This window comes from Polyodon spathula, chromosome 12, assembly GCF_017654505.1.
Source record: "Polyodon spathula isolate WHYD16114869_AA chromosome 12, ASM1765450v1, whole genome shotgun sequence".
NCBI classification, from domain to species: Eukaryota; Metazoa; Chordata; class Actinopteri; order Acipenseriformes; family Polyodontidae; genus Polyodon; species Polyodon spathula.
The window spans coordinates 45,319,532-45,345,624 of record NC_054545.1 but is presented as its reverse complement, the minus strand read 5'-3'; the positions used below and the strand labels follow the sequence as shown (position 1 = coordinate 45,345,624).

The following is a 26,093-nucleotide window of genomic DNA, read 5'->3' as shown; positions in this document are numbered from 1 at the left end:
TTCTACACACAATCTCTGTAAGGGTCATTTCTATACACGGTCTATGCAAGGGTTAATTTCTATACACGGTCTCTGCAAGGGTCATTTCTACACACAATCTCTGTAAGGGTCATTTCTATACACGGTCTATGCAAGGGTTAATTTCTATACACGGTCTCTGCAAGGGTAATTTCTACACACAATCTCTGCAAGGGTCATTTCTATACACGGTCTCTGTAAGGGTCATTTATAACATGGTCTCTGCAAGGGTCATTTCTATACATGGTCTCTGCAAGGGTTCATTTCTACACACAATCTCTGTAAGGGTCATTTATAACACGTCTCTGCAAGGGTTCATTTCTATACACAGTCTCTGCAAGGGTTCATATCTATACACGGTCTCTGCAAGGGTCATTTCTATACACAAACTCTGTAAGGGTCATTTCTATACACGGTCTCTGCAAGGGTTCATTTCTACACACAATCTCTGTAAGGGTCATTTATAACACGTCTCTGCAAGGGTTCATTTCTATACACAGTCTCTGCAAGGGTTCATTTCTATACACGGTCTCTGCAAGGGTCATTTCTATACACAATCTCTGTAAGGGTCATTTCTATACACGGTCTCTGTAAGGGTCATTTATAACACCTCTCTGCAAGGGTTCATTTCTATACACGGTCTCTGCAAGGGTTCATTTCTATACACGGTCTCTGCAAGGATTCATTTCTTCAACGTCTGCGTTGCACATCCCTCTAGTTGTCTAAATGATATTGTAGAAAACCAGAACACATTTTCCTCAGAGGTTAATATTGCATTAATGTACGAGAAGCTGCCTTCGCGTATGTACAAATGTCTCAAACTAACTTTAGTTTTGAAAACTAAAATGACTTTAAACAAACGGTCTTATAAAATATATTTAAAAAAACTGAAATATGCCTCGGGCATTTTAAATGCGTATGATTGCTAAATTATAGATCCGAGATGCGGCGTTATAAGCATGTTTTGCTATGTACACTATTGATTTAAATATTTAATAATAACATAATGCTGCTGTTGAGTTGAATTGATGTTTGCCATTGTGTCTTTAGCGTTTGGGAGGCATAGTTTGACTCTGGTTTGTTTAACGAGTTTGCATAGGGAATGCCTGTATTGTGCGCATTTATGGTTATTTTCTGATTCTGCTTTTCTGCTTTTCTCTTATAGTTTTTAGTGACAGGGATAACAGAATGATTCGAAGACTCAACTGACAGGGAAAATAAACATACCCTATCTGAAATGTACCCCAGAACAATTTGGTTCAATTAGAATTATGTTTTATTGAATGCTGAGTCATTACAATATATTGTGTTCTTTAAATAGCGACTAGAAAATGTATCAAAACATGAAATAAATATAATTCATATACATAACGTTATAATAAACAGAATGTGGCACTAATTAAACAGTATTTATAAAGATTATCTGGTGCTTTGACATATGAGAATACAAGTATGAGTCTCTACAGCTGAAACATGTTTCTGAATTATCCTTAAATTACAGCCCTTAACAGAAAAAGAACATAGTCCTACAGCGCGTATTTTCTGAAGACCGTGCAGAGAGTGCTTATCTAAACAACAATGCATTTCTGGCTATTATATTTTTAAAATGTATTATTTTGTATGCGTTTGTAACTATTTCGTATCCGCCCAGTGCTGCGGTCGGGAAAGTAGAGTCGAGCTGTAAAGATAGCTGCAGTTTGGGGAAACGCGTGTGGGAATAAGAAAATCCCATTCTGTTTAGACTGACAAGCTAACAGCGCTCCTAACAGAAGCTGCAAAATCTTGTGCTATATGCATTTGATGAGGGGGGGGGCACCGAGCCAGAAAGGAGGGATTAGACCCGATGGTCATTTCTTTTGCCAGGAAATCCAGCGGGGAGAAATCTGTTATGCATATTGTGGAGCAGAACTAAAGCGAACAGCTCTGCTGATCGGACCACGATAAGCAGCAATCTCATCTGCTTTCAGTTAGCGCAGGCAAGCATTCGCACACAAGCGTGCATGCTTTTGTGTATCTGCATCGAAATCCATTCGTTCGCTTTTTTAAACCGTGCATTCCCTTTTGTTTTTTCTAAGGTGAATACTTCTTCAACACAGGATGGTTTGTGCTGTTTTGTGATGTTTGGATGATGGCGGAGGGACGGGCGATCGAACCTGGATCGGTGTCGATGCTAAATCCAGCCGCTGTATTGGCAACAGATTCATCCGAACTGCCTGGGTACAGCAACGATCCGCATCATCTGTCTTCTACCCGGGCGTTGTTGGAGGTTGCGGCGGCGGCGGTGGCGACCGGGCAGGGTGCCGGAGGAGCGGAGCCTGTGGTCTCCAACGGGAGATGTAAGGAGGATGGGAGCCCCCATTCCGGGAGCAACAGCAGCAGTAGCCGGGACAATTCTGCGGAAAGGAATCCGGCTAACCTTCGGAGCAGCATCATGAAGGTTCGAGTTTTATTTTTTATTTTACTTTCGTTCAGACTTCTGATTAGCTGACTTTATTTCTGCAAACTGTCAGTCGAAAACGAGTCAGCTAATATCATGAACGTTACCGGCATTGAATAAAATAAAGTCGAGACATGCATCGACAAGTTCGTTCTGTATTGTACTACAAACAAAGCCGCACAGTTGTCAGCGTTATAGTTATTGTCAGAACTATGTTAAATTATAGCGCAATTCTAAGAAGTGGTCCAGTCAATACAAAGTCTCAAGCAAGTCAAAACCAGTGTCCATTGCCAGTAGCCAAATGTAATACGAAGCATATGTAATTATGAAAAAAAAACAATAATGCTTCAGACTTTCAAGCTACCTCTAATCTAGTAATCCACTAATGTCTTCAATCGCTAATTACTGAACCGTGCAATTTAGCCGCATTAGTTGCATAAACAGCGAAACTGTAATGTGCTAAAACCAGACTCACAAAGACGACTCTCTCTCTCTCTCTCTCTCTCTCTCTCTCTCTCTCTCTCTCTCTCTCTCTCTCTCTCTCTATATATATATATATATATATATATATATATATATATATATATATATATATATATATATATACACATACGTATCCAATGCGTACTGTAAATTAAGAACCCTACAATACGTCATGGTAAATGAACTTGTTCTAGAACTTCCTTGGGTGTGTGGCCGTGGGGTGTCGTGTAACTTTTTGGTAGCAAAACATCCCCATAGTGCTCGTGGCCACCTTTCATTATAGAACCGCCTGTCCCATATTGTTGGAACGCAGAATAGACTGTAAATTAGGGGTAGAAACAAAAAAACTTTGCTTGCAACAGGGGGATGCAGGTTTTGTATATCTCAGAATAGCAGTTTTGAAAAAACATTCGAACACCAAAAACCTAGCACTAAAAGATACTGCATTGGTGCTCTGCAGAGCACAGTGTACAGTCCACCCTGCTTCGAAACAATGTGCATGGCTTCAGCAAAAGCACCTGCCCAACACTTCAAACAAAATAAATACATACACATACAGCGCAGCTGCTGATGCACACCTATAGGGCTAGAACAGCAAGTGGTGTGGGTTACATTCTATACAAAGCATACTTTTAATTTAACCCTCAAGCATATTCAGCATAGGCTGTGCTGCTGGCATTGTGCAGAAGAGGTATAATCATTGGGCTTGCATCATCCTTTCTGGGTTACAGTTGAGTAAAGAGAATCCCCTGTGTGCGTGTTAATGAAGTATGAATTTTGAATAGGAGACTGAAATGGCTTTAGCTTTGGCTTGCGTCAGCCCTGTATGCTTTGAAATGTGCTCGCTGGAGTGAGGTGTTGTTCCTTAGCTGTATTTAAACACTGCGCTACTTCTTAGACTGTCTTTTTCCAAACTGAATTTAAACTGGTTTAAAGCTCTAAAGCCTGTCTCTTTTGCATTGTGGTTAAGACGCTCGCTTGCAGTGTGTGGGGTCGCTGGTTCGCTCCCAGCCCCACCCTGTTACACTAGCACTAACAGCCAGTTTAGTTTCTGTGGTAATTAGGATAGATATTGGTATTGCTTGTGGCTGCTCAGAGCCTGCCCAGTACAGCAAGGCTAAGCGTTTCTATGTTGATTGTGTTAACGTGCTAAAAGGAAAGTGGTCTTTGTGCTCGATTTGCTGCCGGATGTTTGAAAGGTCTGCAAGAATGGAATCTGGCTGCATTTTGCTTAGGTGTATTCACAGACTCTTGCAAACAGAATGCAGTCATATTTAGCTGGCAGTAATTGCTCCCGCCTCTCAAAGTATTTCTGTGGGTTTTATCCTCGGCTCACCCTGTTGACGTGATGTAGTTGCAGGCAGTCCAGTCTGACATTTAATAATATCATTCATGGGCTAACCAGAGGAAGAACACCTTAATGGAACTATTGAGTTGCATTTAACTGTCGAATGAAGCAGGACTCTTTGCAGCTCACTAATGATATACTTCAATTACTGTTTTAGCTAAAGTCATGCAAAAAAATGTGAATTTGAAGGAAATTTCTAGGGAAGGTGTAAACAACGATACGTGAGCTGTTTACCCACTTAAACCATTTAAACTGAAGTGATAGTGAATGTTTTTTTCAGTGTGTTAGTCCTCTAGTGGAGCTTCCTAATTGGTGGATGAAAGTTCTGAGATTTCCAGTCAATGCCAGGTCCCTCGAATGGGGTTTATTGATTGGTGGATGAAAGGTTTCTCATCCAGATCAGCCTCCCAGTTGATTACCGACCATTAAAACAATCACCATTGTGTTCCAGAGGCAGCGACAGTAAGGACGGTGAATACTGTAAACCAGGAGTGGCCAATCACGGTCCTCGAGTACCATTCCACTTCAGGTTTAACAGGTAAAATGAGATAATTCACTACTTCAGGTTCTGGCTGGAGGTGTAATTGGTTCAGTAAAACCATTCAGAACAGGGTTGGAACAAAGACCAGGAGTGGAATTACCCCCCAGGTCTGCCTGCTGTAAACAGTAAGAGGGTTCTGCACATAACTTAATATATACTTTGCAATCTGTGGAGGGGGGCTAGCTGTGGGACCTTGCACACTGCCTCAGTCGCTCATTTCTAAAGTACTGTGCAAGGTTACAGGCAGAATCCTGTTCAAGGCCCTATTCCTTCCAAAGGTCTTCTTACTTGCATGTAACTCACAACCCCCCCCCCCACACACACACACACACACACACACACACACAACTGATCGTACATCACTGTCACCACAGTGCAAAGTTAAATATATAAATAACATACTGTGGCTGACCTCCATATTGATTCAATGCATCCTTTTGAGATGTCTTAGTCAGGTTGCTTGTAAGAGATGGCATGTATCAGAATCAAATTACACCACATTAGGGTGAGCTGTTCTGTTCTTACTGTAGTGTATATTATGGGTTGTTGTAAAATACAAGGGGTTGCACTGTGCAGCACCCAGTGTGATGTTCTATAAACATGTAGATGTGCATATTCGACATTCCTGCTCAAGTGTGTGCTTTACTTATTTGTGAACATCATGCTTACATGGCCTCTGTTACATAAACAGCTCCCTAAGCGAGCTTGTGTCTAGAATTCTGTGCTTTGCACTGCATGTTACTTACCATGCATTCTTATTAAGGGCTAGGCTGGTAGGAACACGAGCATCTTAAAGCCACATTTAATCGAACTGCATTAAAGTTTCTTCCTCATCACATTTCTAATCTATTGTTTCTGATCTGATCGGATTTGTGATCCAATGCAGTTTATAAATATCTCCTAGAAATCTAATAGCTTTGAACCTGCTGTAAAAAAGCTGGAAGTGTTTCCTGTCATTAGGACTACATTATCACATTCACAATCCTGGAGAAAACGACTCGTCCAATTGTGATTACTATATATAGAGGTGTTCACATGTATCAGAACACCTCAAGATTTATATACCTACCTGCATGAAATTTCAGTTTCCTCTCAGTAATCAGTGATATAGAAACTATAGGCTGTCGTCTGTGAAAATGTTAGACCACTTTGTGTTTTAATTAAGCATCCATGCGTGGCTCTGTAATTGCATGTGTGGCCTATTAAAGTCATCAGTTAAATTAGACAATCACTCATTTGCCTGTTTTGACCGTTTTCGGTAACAGTGGTTTGATTTCATGTTTTGATATTCCATGTTTGATTACACGTTGCTGTACTTTCTATTACTTTTATACGTGATTCAGTTATGTTTTGTTCACAAGTGCAATACAGTATTCTGAACTTTAAACAGTTTAGTTCGCAATCGATTTATTGGCTAAAAAATATCTTAAATCCTGTTTTGTATTGTGACTTTCTCCCTCATTAGCAGCTCTTCCTATTTTGAAGGATCAAGCTTTTTTCAAATTAAGCTGTACCGCTTTTGTTGCCCACAATAATAGCACCATGATCAATTTGTGTTCCAAGCCTGATTAGAATTTGGTTCTACAATTTCTGCTGTACAGCAAACTCATGAAAGCAGTCAGTACTCAGGAAGGGTTTCATCTGCCACAGCTGCTTTGATGTAGACCTGAGTACTGATTCCTTCTGCCTGGTCCAGGAAGCTGACCAGCGTCCTGCAGAGATGAATGGCGAGTATTCACTGTAGCACATGTAGCCCCTGTATGCAGTTCACGTGCGATCAGAGAACGAAGTAGATGTCTATCCTGCCTGAAGGAAATGAGGAGGGGAAATGTCACTTCTTTCATTTTCCTATGGAGAAAACTTAGTAAAGGGTTGAATGGACTGTCGGCCAACTGTTCTGGGATCCTGAAAGTAACGATACTCGAGTCACCTGAAAGGCAAGTAGACTCCAGTTAAGAAACGGTCCGCACACGGAGATGACCCTGATGGGACATTGTTTAATCCGCTTGGTTTTTAAATTAAACATTTTTTGTTTTTGTTTTATGTCATTCTTCAAGGTCAGTAGATTTTGAATGAATGCTCACAGAATCTTAAAGAGTGCTTTTAAATCGGATTCTTTTCAATCCTTTAACTTTTATTAGATTGAGGTCCTCGTTTTATTGAGCTAAGAATCTTGAATTTTTTTGTGTTTCTTTTGCGATAATGCAGCATATGCAGATATTTTTAAGAGACCTCAGTGTTTCACAGTGACATATACAGTACATGCTGAATGGCCAAGATGTTTTGCTTGGTTTGTCCTTGTAAAAGGTTACCACTGTATTTTTGCATGGTATTTCTTGCAGTTTTCCAATGGTTATACCATGCATTTATCAGAGTTCACCCTGGTTTGCCATGTTAATTAATATGCTTTACCACACCTCGCTGTTCTTTACAATGATAAGCCTATGCTCTAACGTGCTTTCACTATGCTTCATTGCACTTTGCTATGCTTGAGAAGTTTTAAGGGTATAACCCGTGTTGAGACTGCTGAATGTTAAAAGTTTTGCCAAATGTAAGAAAACAAACCCCTGTCTCAATTGGCTGAAAATGGATTGCAAATAACCCTGCAGTCCTGGATAAAGCTCTTGCTCTTTTCACATTTGCTTTGATGGATGGCCGGATTTGCTTTTTCGTCACTGGATCGTTTAAGGCTTGTTTGCCACGTTGTCTAGTGTTGAGTTAGCACAGGGTTTCATTCTAGCATCACACAAGCAGTGCCAGCACCAGGTTGTAGTGTATGATGTGAGAGCTTGTTAAACAGGATGTGATGGATGGATTTCTGTCCTCACAATCTCAGATTTGCATGTAGAAAATATGAAATGGTAGCTACCATAGGGTGTGTCTGGCTTACAGTGTAATGGAAATATTGCAGTGCAATTTGAAATAATGCCATCACCTCCTGTGATTTTCCTTTTAACACTAAACGCTTCTTCTCTGATTCCAGTCCTTGCTGCAGCTGCAGTCGCTTGTTGCCGCAATTTAATTAATCTCAAGCGAAAAATCCATAATTCATGTTGGACAAGAAAAAGCAACAAGCAAACATTTTAATTACTAGACAAGGATCACAGGAGGCTTCTTTTTGTTTTTCGATTTCTGCTGGGCAGGCCTGCTGCTTCTTATTATGTTTATGTCTCATCCATAATAAAGTTGTAATAGCAATAAAAAAAATAAAGTGTACCTGTTGTGAACTTCAGTTGGTTATATCGATCTCAAATGTGCAGTTTTTACTGTTTTAAAACACGTGGTGCTGTGCTCGTGTAAATCTCTGTTTGTAAGATGTGACAGTGGTGCACTCTGGGTCATTTTACCTGGAGGGTAAAACAGTCCCCACCCCTTCAATGGCATCATTCCTGTAATTAACAAACCAGCTGCTTCCCCTATTGACTGACATGCTGTTAGCCAGTAACATGCCTTAACCCGGAAGACAATGCTGAGGTGAAATGGCCTAGGAAGGGCAAAGTGAAACAGATTTCCTGAGAGTAAGGTGTGCAAAACTAAGAACTTTAACTTCATGTATGTAACATTTCAAAATGAATATGCGTTCCGTAACATTTCTTTAAAAACTGCACATTTGAGAATGAAGTGACAAACAGGTAAGCAGCACAGCAATGTTTTGTTGGCTACAATCACTTTAAATTCTCAACTGGAAAACCAATATCAATGAGAGGCTTTTTAATGATCTAAGCACTGGCAGATTGATCCTTTTATACAACTCTGATGAAGGCACCGGATGAACCTTGTGTCAGCTTGACGTAGTCTCTTGTTGTGACTCTGTGTTTGAAATTACAGCAGCAAGTCAATACCTTAACACCTGTGCTGTTAGAGGACAGCGACTAAAAATCAAAGTGCAACCAATAAAAACGAGGACAGCAATTGTCAAGAGCTGGTTATTCTTGGTCTGTGGTCAATTAGATTATTAGCTAAGAAAGCTATGAGATAGGGATCTCAGAGTGGCTCACCCAGCTAAAGAGCTGCTGCAGGGAGCACAGGGTGAGTCACACAGCTTGGACGGCGCCAGTTCGTGTCCGGGCTGAGCAAAGAGGCCGAACTTTGCTGGGGACTTCGAAGGGGGTGTCGCATTGGCTCTGACGCTTCCGGAGTGGGGGATGGGAAACCGTCAGGGACTTATTCTCCTCATTGCGCAACAGCGAACCCTACTGGCCAGACGCTGAGCACATTCAGAGTGGATAAGAGGCAGGGCTGATCTCTGTTCTCTGGGTTTGCTTGGCGTAAAAGCAATTCTGACTTGAGGCTTGTGAGATCGGAGGACGCTCACACGCCCTCAGAACGTCAGTGCTGTGCTGATAATTAAACATTACAAATTGGGCGAAAAAATTTAAATAAATAATAATTGGTCACTCTAAATTAAAAAAAAAAAAAAAAAAAAAAAGCAAGCTATGAGATTGGATTAAAGGATATAGCTGACACAGAGCCGTCCATTTTATAGTAGGATTCAGACTTTGCCTGGTAATTCAGATATCACTGCTTCAGTTCACACATGCATTTTCCATTGAGGTGTCTACAATAGAGGATAACAGTAGCTTTTAAAAGTCCTCTTTATCCAAACAGCTGGTTATACAAACCATCTGTTTGAATGCAAGAGGTTTAGCGGTATGATTAATTAATTTGCTCTTGAGTCTGATCAGCCCCAAATTAAAATCAGATGAAGACCTACAGCACTGTGTCTTTAAGAGCACCATAAAACCCTAGAATTCCACAGGACTGGAACAGCGCTCGGTGAGAAGTGCTTGACACAAGTGATCTGTTTTCCTGATCTCACTCGGCTCCTAGCTGCAGATCTGATTAGATATCTGGAGAAGCCACTGTAAATGTATTTTCTATTTAATTTGAGGTCCCGCAGTCTTCCAGAGTGGGTCCTGCCCACAGTGGAGTGAGTAATATACAATCAGTGTTTTCTAGCAGTCAAGTTCAGATTGTACAACAGTGTTTGTAAGAACAGTGTTTAATAATAGACAGCTATACTACCAGGAAGAACTTTCCATGTTTGGGCTGGCGCAAAATGGGCCCCAATTTGTCCTACAAGGCAATATGCAATTGTTCAGCAGTAAGCAAGTAACGAGTAAGACTGGGGCCGGTGCTGTTTCTTTGAACTCCCCCCTTGAGCGTGGTGCTGACGCCTGCTGTCACTTTGTGTTCCGGTAAAGAATCATACTGAAACAGTCTCATCGGGGCCCAGCTTTGTTTTTTTTAGTAATAAGAGGAAAGAACCTCCAACCCCAGCCTAGTCTGACTCATGCCCCTTTCGAGCTGCCAGTGAGATCAGTTTTCAGCAACGTCATCAAAGAAGAGCACAGGCGGGTCCTGGTGGTGAAAAGAATCGCCTCAGCTGTGGCAGGAAGTGAAAGTGGAGCAGTTCTCAAAGCTTAGCAGCGAAGCGGGCTACATCATTGCAATCCTCGCAGAGTCTTGACAGGGTTTCAGGTCCACTGTGCAATCACAGGAACTGTCCATTGCACGTTTTTCAAGGAAAGATTCAAGGACCCATCGCTGGCACCTGGCAAAGGCAACTGACCCATATAATTAGGGTTTTACATATTTACTTTTAGCCGTAACTAATTAAACACTTGATAGCTACATTTAGAAATGTAAAAAGAAATTTGGTAAATGCAATGAACAAAACATTTTCAAAAACATTTGCCACTGAATTTAAGTTTTGTTTCATATTTACTACTAAAGTGCTTCTGTGGGGGAGTATAGACAGAGCATTCAGTTCATTGAACAACTGAGCCAGAAGAGATCCAGTGGTCCTTTTACTACATAGGAGGTACAGGGCAATATTCACCATCCATTTAAATTACTGTTCTCTTTTCTTTCCTATTTCAAAAGTCATTGGAATAATTTTGCCTTCGCTGCTGTAACCTCAAACACAGATCTGTAGCCCTGTTAAAATGTAGGATGCCCTAGTGAACTGGGGAGGGTGGGAAACTAGGCATACTGGGACATAAGCAGTTTACTGGGAGATAGCAGGGCCGGGGGTCCCCCAGGGGTCGCTTGTGGCCCCCAGCCACTGTTATGAGGAACGTGGCTAGACATTTTCATGTACTGAAGGCTGCTGCTTCCCATGCCAGCTTGCTTCATGGTTGTTGTCCTCTCCTACTCGGTACAGCTCTGTTTTCAAGCCACTATCTGACCGGTACAGTACAATAGCAAGGGATGGCTGTTCTGCCAAATAAGATTGCAGTGATAGTGATTTTCCTCCTAGTCGTTTCTGAAAATCCAGATAACGCTATATTTGTTTCAATCCTCAGCAACGCTTTTGCTGAACAAGTTGCTACTGTGCTAATGCAGAGATCTTCTGTCTGTCTGTTTTTTTTTTGTTTTTTTTTGGTATTAACAATAGCGGTTTTGGGTACCACATTTTGAGCAATGTTCAGCATTGCACAAGGAGTTTAAACCTTTAAATGTAGCTAAATGTTAAACGTTTCTTACCTTTTAAACATATACACATATAAAAACAGATTAAGTATGTTAATATAAGGGTTTTTTTTGTATTTTATATCTGGTATATGTGTCAGGAACACACATTTGCAGAGTGCAGCTCTGTCGTTTGCATTGTGCAGTCCTAAGCATACTTTATCAGATCAGCACTCCCTCTCTAACCTAGAAACTAAGAAATGGGATTTGTCCTGCTACCCGATTTCCACCCCTGTTTACCATATCGCTGTTTAAAATCTTGTAACAGATCTGATTACTTTCGAGCAGGGCTGTGAAATCTCCTCTACAGTTAGCTTTCTGTCAGACTGTACCCTGAACACGCTCTCCTGGTATACCCTGGTAATCCGGAAGGCTGGATCAGTGCCTAGTAGTTTAATTAAGAATCAGTACAGGGCAAGTTCACCCGACAATGCTGCACCTCCTTGGCCAATAATGCACCCATGCACTGTGCCAGAATTGTGCATGGTGTGTGAAGCATGACATAAACCCATTCATCTTCAATAGCCACCTCAGTCTGAGCATCTACCGTAAAAAACAGTGTATAAGTCTCACAGCTGTATAAGTCGCCCTCCCCTTTTTGAGACAACAATTTCAGGAAAAAGCCTATAGGTCCCACTAGTGTATAAGTCAATCCCCTCTTTTTAGGACCCGCTAAAAATACCTAGAAAATAGACTTATACAAAGGTTTTTACAGTAAATCCAGTTGTTTGGGATGATCTTGAACTTGTTGTCGCGCTCCTATGCCTAACTGCCCCAGTTCCTTCTGCTTTATTTTAATATGTTTGGCTGGCTCTGTATTCTACAGCTGGAAAGAATTACTTTTGTTAGTGAGTCAGCATGAGGGTTACAGCCCTTGCCATCTCATTAACTGACAGGGCTTCATCTCTCTCATCCTGTAGGTTCAATATGCTTTGAGCAGAGATTTCTTTTTCCAGGCGATTTTTATTTTGTTTTTCTTTCTTTGCAATCGCATTGCAAAAGTTTTTTTTGTCTTGTGGAACTGGCTGTTGTTAACGGTTAGAGTTTTTTTGTCTTGTGGAACTGGCTGTTGTTAACGGTTAGAGTTTTTTTTCTTGTGGAACTGGCTGTTGTTAACGGTTAGAGTTTTTTTTTTCTTGTGGAACTGGCTGCTGTTAACGGTTAGAGTTTTTTTGTCTTGTGGAACTGGCTGTTGTTAACGGTTAGAGTTTTTTTTTCTTGTGGAACTGGCTGTTGTTAACGGTTAGAGTTTTTTTTTCTTGTGGAACTGGCTGTTGTTAACGGTTAGAGTTTTTTTTTCTTGTGGAACTGGCTGTTGTTAACGGTTAGAGTTTTTTTTTCTTGTGGAACTGGCTGTTGTTAACGGTTAGAGTTTTTTTTTCTTGTGGAACTGGCTGTTGTTAACGGTTAGAGTTTTTTTTTCTTGTGGAACTGGCTGTTGTTAACGGTTAGAGTTTTTTTGTCTTGTGGAACTGGCTGTTGTTAACGGTTAGAGTTTTTTTTTTCTTGTGGAACTGGCTGTTGTTAACGGTTAGAGTTTTTTTTTCTTGTGGAACTGGCTGTTGTTAACGGTTAGAGTTTTTTTTTTGGGAACTGGCTGTTGTTAACGGTTAGAGTTTTTTTTTCTTGTGGAACTGGCTGTTGTTAACGGTTAGAGTTTTTTTTTCTTGTGGAACTGGCTGTTGTTAACGGTTAGAGTTTTTTTTTCTTGTGGAACTGGCTGTGTTAACGGTTAGAGTTTTTTTTTCTTGTGGAACTGGCTGTTGTTAACGGTTAGAGTTTTTTTTTCTTGTGGGACTGGCTGTTGTTAACGGTTAGAGTTTTTTTTTCTTGTGGGACTGGCTGTTGTTAACGGTTAGAGTTTTTTTTTCTTGTGGAACTGGCTGTTGTTAACGGTTAGAGTTTTTTTTTCTTGTGGAACTGGCTGTTGTTAACGGTTAGAGTTTTTTTTTTCTTGTGGAACTGGCTGTTGTTAACGGTTAGAGTTTTTTTGTCTTGTGGAACTGGCTGTTGTTAACGGTTAGAGTTTTTTTTTCTTGTGGAACTGGCTGTTGTTAACGGTTAGAGTTTTTTTTTCTTGTGGAACTGGCTGTTGTTAACGGTTAGAGTTTTTTTTTCTTGTGGAACTGGCTGTTGAACTGGCTGTTGGCTGTTGTTAACGGTTAGAGTTTTAATTGAACCCTTCTAGTCCTGGATGGGTACTCAAACTCCCACCTTATCTTACACATTCTGAGTTTAAATATATGTAATTTTTTTTAATGTATGCTCAATAAAGGAGCACCTTTTTGAATTTATATAATTTAATTTTGCATTCTTCAGCTTGACAAAAATAATTCAGGACTGAAAGGGTTAAAAAAAATCAACATATTTACACAAAGACCTGTGTATTGTTTCATATCATATCGCGACCTGCATTACGCGATGCGTATCATATCGTGACGTTAGGGTTGCTCTGGTGGGGATTCGTTACCAGTTGTGATAGGAAGGGATGTGTTTATTGTATCAGTGTCTCTTTGTACGAACATGTTTTGTGGAAAAGTCACTTGTAACAAATAACCTCTGCTGTAATACAGACTCCCAAGAATCTATTTTCACTGAGGTCCTTCAAGGGCAACGATTCTGTGAGCAGCAAAAATAGAGTGCTAGCTAGTATACATTTCATTACCTCCTTCAGCTAGTTCTGATAAAACACATGGCAACACTACCTGGGGAATTAACAAATACCCATATATATATATATCATATATATATATCTAGAATATATATATATATTATAACTTATATAATATAATATATAGCTATTATGATAAGTTTTTAAAATCAATGCCACGGCAATATATTAAAAGCTTATTTATTGATGTGTACCAATGTAAAAGTGCTCCATGTTTCTATATGAGTGTACTTATTGATCTTGGTATGAATAAATAAAATATAAGCTTTTAATATATTGCTGTGGATGTTGATTTTGAATGGGAGTTGCAGTCCAGTTTTCTCCAAGCCTGGATTTCTGTGGGAGGAGGTTCTATTTCTATATCTATATATTGGGAGATAATTGTTTTTTTGGGTTTTTTAACGCACGTTAATCGCGCACCTGTCTTGTCCCTCATAGCATACCGGAATTCATTTCCAGCATCACCATTTTAGTGCATGCCAGGACTGAATGAGTGTAGTCATCGTTTGAATAGAAAATTAGTCACGGAACCGCATTATGCAGCAAAGCACTCAAACTGAAGGACTTGTGAATGGGACGTTCATTGGATAGAAAGAGGGTTATTTGTGTCTACTGTGAAAGTGAGTTCCAGCATCACAGACGTACATCTGGTCTGCTGTACCAGCTGCGTGCTAAACATGCTTTCACTTCTCAAAATACACTAGTCGTTTTTCTGCTACAGACAACAACAAACGAATGATCAATCCTGTTAAAAAAAAGTCATCACTAATAGTGACGTGCTAAGGCTCTTCTGTACAGAATCATGTGCTAGATTATTGTATATAAGGTTGAGCTGGAGTCTGTGCAGCATTTCATATCCATAGTCTTTCAGGAAATCCCTCTGTAAGCCACGCACAGAACAATATAATCACAAGGGGGCTTATAAACAGGCTGTTTTCTTTTGGTATGCGTTTTTTTCCATCTGTTTTTGTTTTATTGGATCAGGTTCATCGGACAGTGCTAATTTGGTTGCTGTGGAACCAGATTAACAGCATCATGTGGGAAATGATAGTCGCACAGCAGTCTGCAGTGCTGCAATGCAAAAAGGCCCCCATCTACAAGAATCGGTCTCCTTTTTTGAAAAACCTGAATGTGGGAGGTACAGTACAGTCCTCAGGCTGCTTTCTCCAGAGGGCTCTTTAGTTAGGGTGCATTTGTTCAGTTAAAATACTTTGCTGGGATACTCTCTCTGTTATACTGAAATATGTACTGTCCCTTTAACTCTTTCAGCAGTGCAGCCGTGTGTACAGATCTAGGAAAGATAAACCTGCTCAAAATAACAGACCGCTAAACTAATCTAATATGTATATGCATTTTTTTTCAGTAAAAGATGCTTGTGTAACGGGCAGTGTTGTCGTGTTCCCTGTCAGTGAGGTGAGAGGAGGTTAAAAGCTCTAAAACCACGAATTCAGATGAGCCTGGCTCTTTTGCACTGTGGTTAAGATGCAGTCGTGTGGTCCTCGGGGTCGTCAGTTCCCAGGGGCTTCCTTTCGTTCAAGTGGTGAGAATGGGCCAGACTGGGAATCCGGCACTGGCAACAATAGAGGTGGTCTGTGGACCAAATAGAAATAATTAAAATAGACTAAGAATAGGGATGCAGTCATTTTGGAATTGCAAATCCAAGTTCTGATGAAGCCTAGGTCTTAATGATGCAAGCTATAATAATGCTGATTTTGAAGTTGCATGTCCGATCGTGACTGAAATGCTTCATAGACTTCTCTTGCTTGAAATACTCACCAGTCCAAAACCTCAAGCCATGTGTCTGCGATCTGTGTTTGTTGTATTAGGTGTGCAGAGGCTGTGCCCTTAACTGCAACACCCATTGTCAGTTTTCGGTAAGCTCTTGCTTCCCAGTGAGTTGCAGAGATGTCTCACTAGTGGGTAAGACTGTAAGCTGTCTGTTGCCTGCAGAGTTATTGTTTCTCCTCCAAGTTGCTGGAAAGCTGCCACAGAACATCTGTCACTTCCTCAGATCTTACTGCACTCCTGCCCAGCTCTCTGGAGGACTACTGCAGCGTGCTGCACTTGCTGTCTCCACATTCCTGGTGCCATCTCCATGACTCCAGGAAAAAGGTTTGTTTCTGTCGCTGTTCAGGTGGGGTTTTTTTTTCGATTCAAGACCCATAAGCAGTTATTTACAATATAAGCAACAATATACACCAGACTGGACAAACGCAGATCACACATGCTGCAGATGAACATGTGTGTTACAACAGCTTTCCCATTTTAAAAAGCTTCCTTATAACACTATAGGGAAACAATAATAATTCAAGATATAATTGGGTTGAAAAAAAATACTGTTGACTGTTTTTCAGGCTTCAGTAATTTCCACCTCAGTGGTTTGTGTTTACTGAATACGGTTGCTATGGTTTCTGAGATTCGGGTAGCTGAGTCAATGTAAACAAGAGGGATGAGGTGTTTGTGGAAGACGCACAAGCTATAGTGGTATATAATTGTGCAACACTAATGCTTCAGGCTTGAGGTCTGGTGATTGGCATTTGCTGGCTTTAAACAGTTAATCCTCCATCTTGCATCCCAGCGAGCTGCGCTTTCTGCTAATTGTACTCTGTAATGTAATTTGCGTACAGTCAGCTTCTTAAAGCTGCAGCCCGCCAGTCTTTGTTGAACCATCTTACATTAAACTGCCATTGCACTGGGCCTGCTTGCTGCATTGCTGCATAGTTTTTCCTTCTGTGCACTCATCTTTATGTTTTGCATTCCATCTTGAAACCTGCTTGTCATCCAGTCGCCACTGCTCCTGCCTGCTGTGCTTTTCAGTATAAATGTATCAAGCTCTGCTGCCACTCTAGAAGCTAAACAGAAGTTTAAAAAAAAAAAAATAATAATTCTTCAGGGCAACCACAAGTCAGTATCTTCAAATTTGGGTATTTTGACTGGGATCTGTGCTAGAAACAGGAAATGTGCCACCGCTGTCTGTATGATTCACTTTCTTTTTTATAAGGCATGAAAACAACAGGGATCCATGTCATCAGTACGTGTACACATACATATTGTCCACTCATTATCTCGGAAGTTTTAAATCCGTCCTCCGCCTCAACTGTTTCCATGGAGATGAAAAAGTGTTGTTTTTTTTTGGGGGGGGGGGGGGGGGGGGCATGTGCCTAGCAACACGATTGCTGTCAGTTCCATAAGCCCAGTGGATAACAGCAACACTGGGGCAGCATACTGTAAACGGCACCGTGAATCCTAATAGTGAATTGCATAACTTACAGCAGTCTTGAGAAGACTGAAAAGGTTATCAGCTGCATTGCATAATTGCCAAGGGTTATCCGGTACCCTTTTGTCCGCCAGCACTATATAGCAGCCGAAGGATTTGGAATGCACCTTTACTGTGCATGAGGTATTTGTACAGATTTCTGCTCACCTTATGTGCACAGAAGCTCAATGGAGAAATACGTGAAGATTATTAACTTTCGAAACGTAACCCTAGAGATTTCCCGGAGTCCTCTTTTAATCTTGACAAAACAGTCGAGGGATTTGTCACTTTTGCAAACCTGTTTGTCCAGAGAGTGCAGGCAGGCAGCAACAGCACAAGGAAATCCACATGTATTCAGTTTTGTGGCTCAGCGTTAATGGGTCTTGTGAAGCGTGCGGGTGAAGTGAAAGCCGTTATAAGTGAACCACAGTATGGGGTCCATTTGAGGGAGAGAATGCATTGGCAGTGACGATTAAGTGACTGTGCATTCCAGGATTGGAAACTAAGAATAGATTTAGATTGGTCTATAAAGAGCATGATAGAAAATAAAGACCTCATGCCTAAAAAAGGAAACCAATAAACCCAGATTGATAGAATTTAATTCAGCATGAAACATGTTTTATTATTTAAATCTATGAGTGTGGAGGGCTTTTTAAATAAAAAGAGCATAAAACATATTTCAGCCAGGCAATAAAACCTGATGATGCAGGAAGGCTTGATTTACAAGAAGTGAACTGAATCACCTTTTAGTCCACATTATGTTTGATGGTTTCCTCTGAATATATTCAGTATTATAAATCAGTTTTCCCTAGCAACTTGGCTTTTATATACTACGGGATATTGAAATATATTCATTTTGATTGACCGAAAATGGGTCCTGAATGTTGCCTTGGGTGACTAAGAATGTTGCCTGCCAACACAGAGGGGTGAGGATATTAATAATGGGACTTGGCAGAAAAGGTTCACAATAAATGAAAAAAAAGTCCTGTGGTGTTCTATTGAATTGTGATGAATGAGGTATCAGGTTAACAGCATGCTCCAGAGTCCCCGCTTGTTTGAGGTTTTATCTTGCTGCCATTGCCCTGCACACGTGGGACCCTGAGGAGTCCTATTTTTGGAGGACGCTGTGCTCTCCTGTCTCGCTCCCCTCCACGCTTGTCCTTTTTTGCCTGAGCGCAGTCCTTAATCCTTAATTTGCATAGCATGAGGAAGTGCAGGACTGATTCTTCTCATAACAAAACTGTTCCTGGTCCATGCGTGGTATGCGCATTTATTAATATTGAATTGTATGCCTGTTCTTGAATCTAGCTTTTATTGAACTATGTTTGCATGAGTTCTGATTTTTAATTGGGTCGACTGATGTAGAGTTCTAAGAGATCTTTGCTCCACAACATCTCCAGTGCAATGGGACATTTAGAGATTGAATGTAGGGCCTAGCATTGTTTCTAATTAATTTTAGAACCACAGTTGCTCTAATGAAAGTAATTTGAGGTCAGTAGCTATGAGTATCAAGCCTCTGTACAGTATCTTGATCATATTTTGCTCAGACAATAGCGTCAGTCTTTTGAGCACTGCAGACACCAGAGTTAGCTAAGCTATTTGTGGCTACGTCTTCCTTGACTTTTAATTTAATTTCACTTGTTGTGCATTTATTATACTATAGTATTGCAAATATTAAGGTTACGTATAGCCATGCTGTTACAACCTAATTAAGTAATTGCTTATTTGGAATTCATGACGACATTTGGAGGCTGCTGCAATGTTTTTTGGAGTCCATTTAAAAAAAAAAAATTGAGCTGCCTATGACATGACTGTTTAGCATTTTGTTTCATTACTGTCTCTCTGTCTGATTTGTTATAATAAAATGACTATTGTGAAGGTAGTGGGGCAGACTTAGGGCGCTGCTGTAAATGAGTATCCCAGCCTCTCTTCCTCAGCTCCACCGACACACAGGCTGCTAAGAGACTATATGAGTCTCCCTTTCTCTGATCCATAAGTGTAACAGGTGGTGATGTGTGATGCACTGCCGTTACGGATTCTGTCCTGTCTCCCTGTCAGCGAGATGAGGTGAGGTTAAAAGCACAAATGCGGGCGAGCCCGTTCACGCCCAGCCTCACCCCTGTTACACAAACACAACATCTGGTGCCAAGGAGTGTGTGTGTGTGTGTGTGTGTGCGTGCATCCAGAATCAGTTAAAATAGCTTATAAACCAACATGGCTAATGAGATCAAAGTGTCTGTTCCTCCTTTGAATAAGTCCTGTTCCATCTGCTGAGCGGAATACCCTCTCCCATCATCTTCCCACTCTCTTCCTATCCAAGATTAAGAATCCTTTTGTTTGTAATTGAGGAAACAGCCCAGATGCTCCCTATTTGGAATCTAATTGGGATGTAAATGGATGTCAATGAGGTAGAGTAAAGTCGGGATGGGGGTTGGGTTTGTGAGGTATTCTGTGTTGCAACTTCAGAGATGTTTCAGAAAGTGAAACTAAACCAGAATGGAAATGGTGTGGCAGTGAGGGGGCAGATAACACTTTGTGGTTTGGGGCGTTGACAGCTATAAGGAGAATGCTCTTTGTTGGGTAGGTGGGATCTTTGAGGTGAAGGAAATGAGCACACTTGATTCCAGAAGTGTTATTTTTAGCTGCCTGTTTCTTTTCGTGGGTGTGTGAGAGGGTGTCTCCTTGATCTCTGAACTTGTTCTTAATAATGATTTAGTTAAGCACATTTGTAGGTGATGGTTAGCGCATCGCATGACCATAACTGGATTATTCTCTTTTGCAATACTTCTCTTGAATTGCCTCATATATTAAATGTGCAAGGCTTTAGGTGCACACAGGCTTCCTATATAACAGCTGTTAATTTGAATTCATGTACTGACATGACGGTACAGTTTGCAGCACATCATAATCTCTGATTTCAGCAGAAAACTAAAATGGCAAATATTCATTTGGAAGTTTACCATGATTTCCCCATGCTGAGTGCAATGTGGTGCATTACACTACCTTGGTTTATCATTAGTGCTACCATGAACCACACTTGTGTACTGTGCCTGAACTTTGTAAACTTTTCTATAGGATCCTGGTTGGGTGTCTGCTCTCTTTTCTCTGCACCCCTCCCCCTCCAAGCAGGAAGCCTTGCTTCCCCAGGCGTGATCTGTTGTATCCTGGCTCTTCACAAATTGGTATCAGGAAAAGCATCTGGCTCCAGACATCTGGCCTGTTGACATCAGAGCCTTGCCGGGACTGTAGAAACAATAGCCTCTTCGGGAGACTGTGGTCTAGCACATGTACCCTGAACTCAGCCAGTGTAACTCAGGGGTCATCGTATCTGGGAGCTTCAGGGAATTTGCACGTAGGCCCTGGAGCTTGCTTTGTTGGCAGTGGGTAGATTTTTCATTTGTCTTCCATCTTCAGACTCCATGTGCAGTACTGACCAAGGCAATAGGCGGAAGATTTCTGTGCTTCACTTAGATGGCTGTGAGTTGTACCTTGTGTATGCTCTTCACAAACCTTTGCATGACTTACTGTACTCTACTAACTAGCTGGGGAAGAATTTATATTGTGTTTTTTATGAGGTGCTAGTTCTTCACTTATTAGCACCTGTTTATAAGAGGGGAATACCACGATGTTATGAATACCATAGATGCTGCTGCACTTGCTACACTAAACGTAGAGAATGAATTGGGCGACACAACTGAAAACCGCTGAAGTGTTGATCTTCTTGCTGCTCCAAGTACAGTGTATATTTTTCCAAATATGGTCAGTTTCTGTTGGAACCTCGCTAGGCGTGCTGCTTTGTTCTGCTTTTAACATCTGCCCTGGTATGAAACAGCAAATTGAAATGACAGCTGCTGGATTTGCCTTGATGTGAAAACTGCTTCCTGTTATCTGGGCGTCAAACACGCAAGAGAAAGCTTGACTACTGTTTTTTTTTTTCTTTACTCAAAATGGAAGCAGTCTTTGTCTCTCATGTCTTACAAGACTGATAGCCAGTGCGATTTTCTTAGCTTGAGAAAACTCCTTTCCTATTTTGATTTGGTGTTACATTCACTTTGATTCAAAAGTTAACTTCCTGTGGTGTTACAACCCCACTTTAGCCTCGCGCTTCCTCTCTAGGTGGGGTCCTAATAACTGCTGCACAGGAAGTGAGCTTGAGCGCGTTGACGTGTAAAACGGGCTAAAAATGAACACGTCTAGATAACAAAATGAGCGAACACTTTTAAATATTTCATAATAAATTCATAATAAATTCATAATAAATGCTGGCTGAATAACACCTGACTATAAGGTGTAGTTTTTTTTTTTTGCTGGCATTCTGGGATGCTGAGCAGCCTGAATAAATTGATTCCCCTCTAGTTCTTTCTCTCTCTAAGAGATCACTGGAGCACGCTGGGAAGAGGCTGTATTGTAACCCCATTGCATGTGGTTTGAATGATTGAGTTTGTATGCAGAAAGGTAGTGGACTATTTGCAATGCAATTATATAGTGCTGAATGTATTCTGTTATAGTACCAAAATGCTGTAATCATAAATTACTAATCTCCTCCTTACATTGTGCATGTAGTTAAGCGATTCGGGGTCCAGGTTGATGACTACAGTCTTGTACGATAGAGCTAGAGCGCACAGCTCACTAGTCAGAATTTGTTACTTCTGGATTTTGTTTTAGTATTTAATAAAGATCTGTTGGTGGCTCAAAGGAGTGAGTCTAGAAAGTGCTGGAATAGAATTGGTCTTCATGAATCTTGCATAGCGCTGCTGAAATGTATCAGAAGCATCCGCTTGGAAACCCTCATATAAACAGCAGTGTTGTGCCTCTGCGCTTGCGCAAATGAGCCTGACTTGTTTTGCACAGTGGTTAAGGTGCTGGAAGTTTGTGGTTGCCAGTTCACTGCCTTGCACATATTCTATCACCTTTTAGGAAGTGGCCAAAATAAAGCATCTTGCGGTATTGACCCCTCTGATACAGGGATTGCTTCATCTGATCCATCTCATCAATAGCACTTCAGTAAAACCTGTTTCACACAGAGAGGTGCAATTTCCTGCATACGCATCTTAGGTTCAAACTGCTTTTCAGTCTATGGATTTAGGGCATAAGATGGGGTAAAAAATGAAAAGTAAAATGTCATCCCGAATATATATATATATATAATGTTTATAGCACAGCCAGTCAATCCCAGCCATGGCAGCGCTGAAAAGAAAAAAAAAAAAAAGGTTTCAAACTCAGCCTGTCAGAACCATGATGTAAGATGTATAACTTCACAGCAAGGCTAGCACAGTAACGAATATTCTGCATTTAATCTTTGCAGCACCAGCCCATTGAGTACATTACGTCTGAGGGTGCGTTTGACACAAAACTGTATTTATGGTTGGATGGCGTGAACTTTCCACCATTCTGTTCCTACCTGCGGTTATAAAGAAGTAAAACTTTTTTTTTCTTTATAAAATGCACGTTTCTGTGTAGTCATTTTCGGAAGTGTTACAATAACTCAATCCTTTTTTTCTCATTGCAGGACGGGTCCCGTCAGAGGCAGGTGCGGAAGAAGACGGTCTCCTTCAGCTCCATGCCCAGCGACCGCAAGATCAACAGCACGGCGGCCTGCATGTCTTTCATGGTGGAGGGCTGTGAGATGAAGAAAGTACGCTCCAACTCCCGGATGTACAACCGCTTCTTCATCCTGGACCCGGACATGAGGTACCTGCGATGGGAGCCCTCCAAAAAGGACTCTGAGAAAGCCAAGTTGGAGATCAAAACCATCAAAGAGGTGCGGCTTGGCAAGAAGACCCCCGTCCTCCGCAGCAACGGCCTCTCGGATCAGTTTCCTGACGAGTGCGCCTTCTCAATCATATATGGGGAGAATTACGAATCCCTGGATTTGGTAGCAAGCTCGGCGGATATCGTGAACACTTGGGTGATGGGTCTGAGGTATCTGGTGTCCTATGGGAGGCACGCTGTCGAGGCCAACCCAACGAGCCTCAGGACCTCCTGGATCTCCTCTGTGTTTGAGGTCGCTGACTTTGAGAAAGAAGGCCAGATCGTCTTGTCCAGGGCTGTCCAGATCATCAAAGGGCTGAACCCAGGAATGAAGGCTTCCAGGATTGAGCTGAAATTTAAGGAGCTGCAGAAATCCCAGGGTAGGTACGGAGAGGACATCACAAATGAGATTTTCACTGAGGCCTACTGTGAGCTGTGCACCAGGCCAGAGATCTTCTTTCTTCTCATGCAGTTCTCCAGCAACAAGGAGTATCTGGACTGCAAAGATCTGATGCTCTTCGCGGAGGTGGAGCAAGGCATGGAAGGGGTGACGGAGGAGATGTGCGCGGAGATCGTCAACAAATACGAGCCATCCAAGGAAGGCAGGGAAAGGGGCTACCTCTCCATCGACGGCTTCACCCGCTACCTCCTCTCTTCGGAGTGCCACATCTTCGATCCCCAGCACAAGCGAGTCTGCCAGGACATGACCCAGCCGTTGTCTCACTACTACATCAACTCATCCCACAACGCTAGCCTCTTGGAGGACCATTTCTGGGGTTCCTCGGATATAAGGGGCTACATCCGGGCCTTGAAAATGGGATGCCGGAGCTTAGAGCTTGTGGTGTGGGATGGGCCAGATAACGAGCCTTTGATATATGTTGGACACTCTGCGTCATCGCAGGTTGCCTTCTGCAAGGTTGTTGACATGATCAATCAGTATGCATTTGAAGCGTCCGAGTTCCCATTGATTCTTTGCTTGGTGACGCACTGCTCAGTCCAGCAACAGAAGGTCATGGCTCAACACTTGAAGAAGATTCTCGGGGATAAACTCTACCTAGACCCGCCTGACTTGGAAGATAATTATTTGCCCTCTCCCAATAATCTCAAAGGAAAAATCCTCCTTAAAGGGAAGAAGCTTCCCCCAAACCACCCCGATTCTGAAGGAGATGTCACTGACGAAGATGAAGGGATAGAGATGTCTAGAAGGTTGGGAGAAGAGGATAAAGATCAGATGAGCGGAAGGCTAAGGCTCTGCAAAGAGCTTTCTGACCTGGTCTCCTTGTGCAAGTCCGTCCAGTTTAAAGATTTTGAGGTGTCCAAGAGATACCAGAAATATTGGGAGATATGTTCGTACAATGAGGTGGATGCTAATAGGTTTGCCAACGAATACCCGGAAGACTTTGTCAGCTACAATAAGAGGTTCCTCTCGAGGGTGTACCCAAGTCTGATGAGGATTGATGCCAGTAACATGAACCCTCAGGACTTCTGGAAATGTGGCTGCCAGATCGTCGCCATGAACTACCAGACCCCCGGACTGATGATGGATCTCAACATTGGCTGGTTCCGCCAAAACGGGAACTGTGGCTACGTGCTTCGGCCAGCTATCATGAGGGAGGAGGTGTCCTACTTCAGTGCCAACGCAAAGGACTCCCTGCCTGGGGTCTCTGCTCAGCTTCTCCACATGAAAATCATTAGCGGCCAAAACCTACCCAAACCTAAGGGCTCCGGTGCCAAAGGAGACGTAGTGGAACCGTACATCTACGTGGAGATTCACGGGATCCCAGCTGACTGCACTGAGCAAAGGACTAAAACCGTCACTCAGAATGGAGACAATCCGATTTTTGACGAGAGTTTTGAGTTTCAGATCAACCTCCCGGAACTGGCGGCTTTGCGCTTTGTAGTCCTGGATGATGACTACATAGGGGACGAGTTTATCGCACAGTACACCATCCCCTTCGAATGCCTCCAGCCTGGGTACAGGCATGTGCCTCTCCAGTCTTTGACCGGAGAGTTTCTAGCGAACACCACATTGTTTGTCCACATAGCTATCACAAATCGGAGAGGAGGTGGCAAAGCACACAAGCGGGGTCTGTCGGTACGGAAAGGAAGAAAAGCACGGGAGTATACGTCTACTAGAACTACCGGGATCAAGGTCATCGATGAGGTCTTTAGAGCAGCCACGCAGCCACTTCGAGAGGCTACTGATCTCCGGGAAAACGTGCAGGTGATCCTTTCAACTTCTACATAACTTTACTTAAAATTAGCATGCCAGTTAAATAATTTAATATCCCCTTCAGTCACTGCGTGCATAATTGTACCACATTAAGTTTCATAACTATATATCTATTTTTAATGCATATGCTTTTTCAAAGTTTTGGTAGAGTAACTTGGTAGGGTTGGTAGTAACTTCTCAAACTACTGATATCAAGATTACAAATGTTATATAGCTATTCATCTATCTGTCTTCCAATTCAGAAAGTGTCAATTCTGTTTCAGAATAACAGGGCTTAGTATTTTGGAGGGACGTATTTTGGGGTACAATCTGCTAAAGCAAGAGATGTGGACACCAGATGAAAAACAAACAGGCAATTAGCAGTGTACAAAAAGCAACTGCGGTCGAGAACAAGATAATTGGGGGTGAGTAATATCTGTGGAAATCTGGAACAAAACAGTTTCTCAGTGTAGTAATTTTAAGGCCGTTGACAAAGGCCAGTATCACTCAGGGATGCGGCTTTATATTTACTGGCTGTCAGCGTCCGTACATAAAAGAAATGGAAGGGTATTAATTAAGAAACACTCAATCAAGTGGCAATTAGAGCAGGCAGCTCCGTAAAAAAACAAAATAAATTAACTGCGGTTGATAGGAGCTCCTCTGCTTTTTTTATTGTGCATTCTGGAATGCAGTGCTGCTTTCCCAATACACGCGTGTCCATCATTTTACTTTCGCTGTGACATTCATCTCTGCTGCTTCATAGGATATTAAACAGAGCTGGTAATGTAAACATATTTAGTCTAGCAGGTAGGCGTTTCCTCACAAGCTCAAAGTCAATTTGGTGGTCCAGTGGTTAAAGAAAGGGTCTCGTTACTAGGAGGTTCCCAGCTCAGCCACTGACT

General features: G+C 41.8%; 1 protein-coding gene across 4 annotated transcripts in view; it reads left to right on the top strand.

Annotated features, from left to right (window-relative positions):
* Nucleotides 1-1,424: 1,424 nt before the first annotated feature.
* The window catches only part of si:ch211-210g13.5 (inactive phospholipase C-like protein 2), a 39,453-nt gene continuing 14,784 nt past the window's right edge, over nt 1,425-26,093 (top strand). The window contains exons 1-3 of one of the 4 annotated variants that reach the window (XM_041265477.1): nt 1,425-2,455; nt 22,738-25,203; nt 25,476-25,611. In XM_041265477.1, coding sequence (XP_041121411.1) covers nt 2,144-2,455; nt 22,738-25,203; nt 25,476-25,490 — 2,793 coding nt within the window. In that variant the 5' untranslated portion in view covers nt 1,425-2,143 and the 3' untranslated portion in view covers nt 25,491-25,611. Of the gene's footprint in view, nt 2,456-4,741; nt 4,825-22,568; nt 22,646-22,737; nt 25,204-25,475; nt 25,612-26,093 lie in introns of those variants that run through there. The other 3 variants (XM_041265474.1, XM_041265475.1, XM_041265476.1) reach the window with 3 other exon arrangements.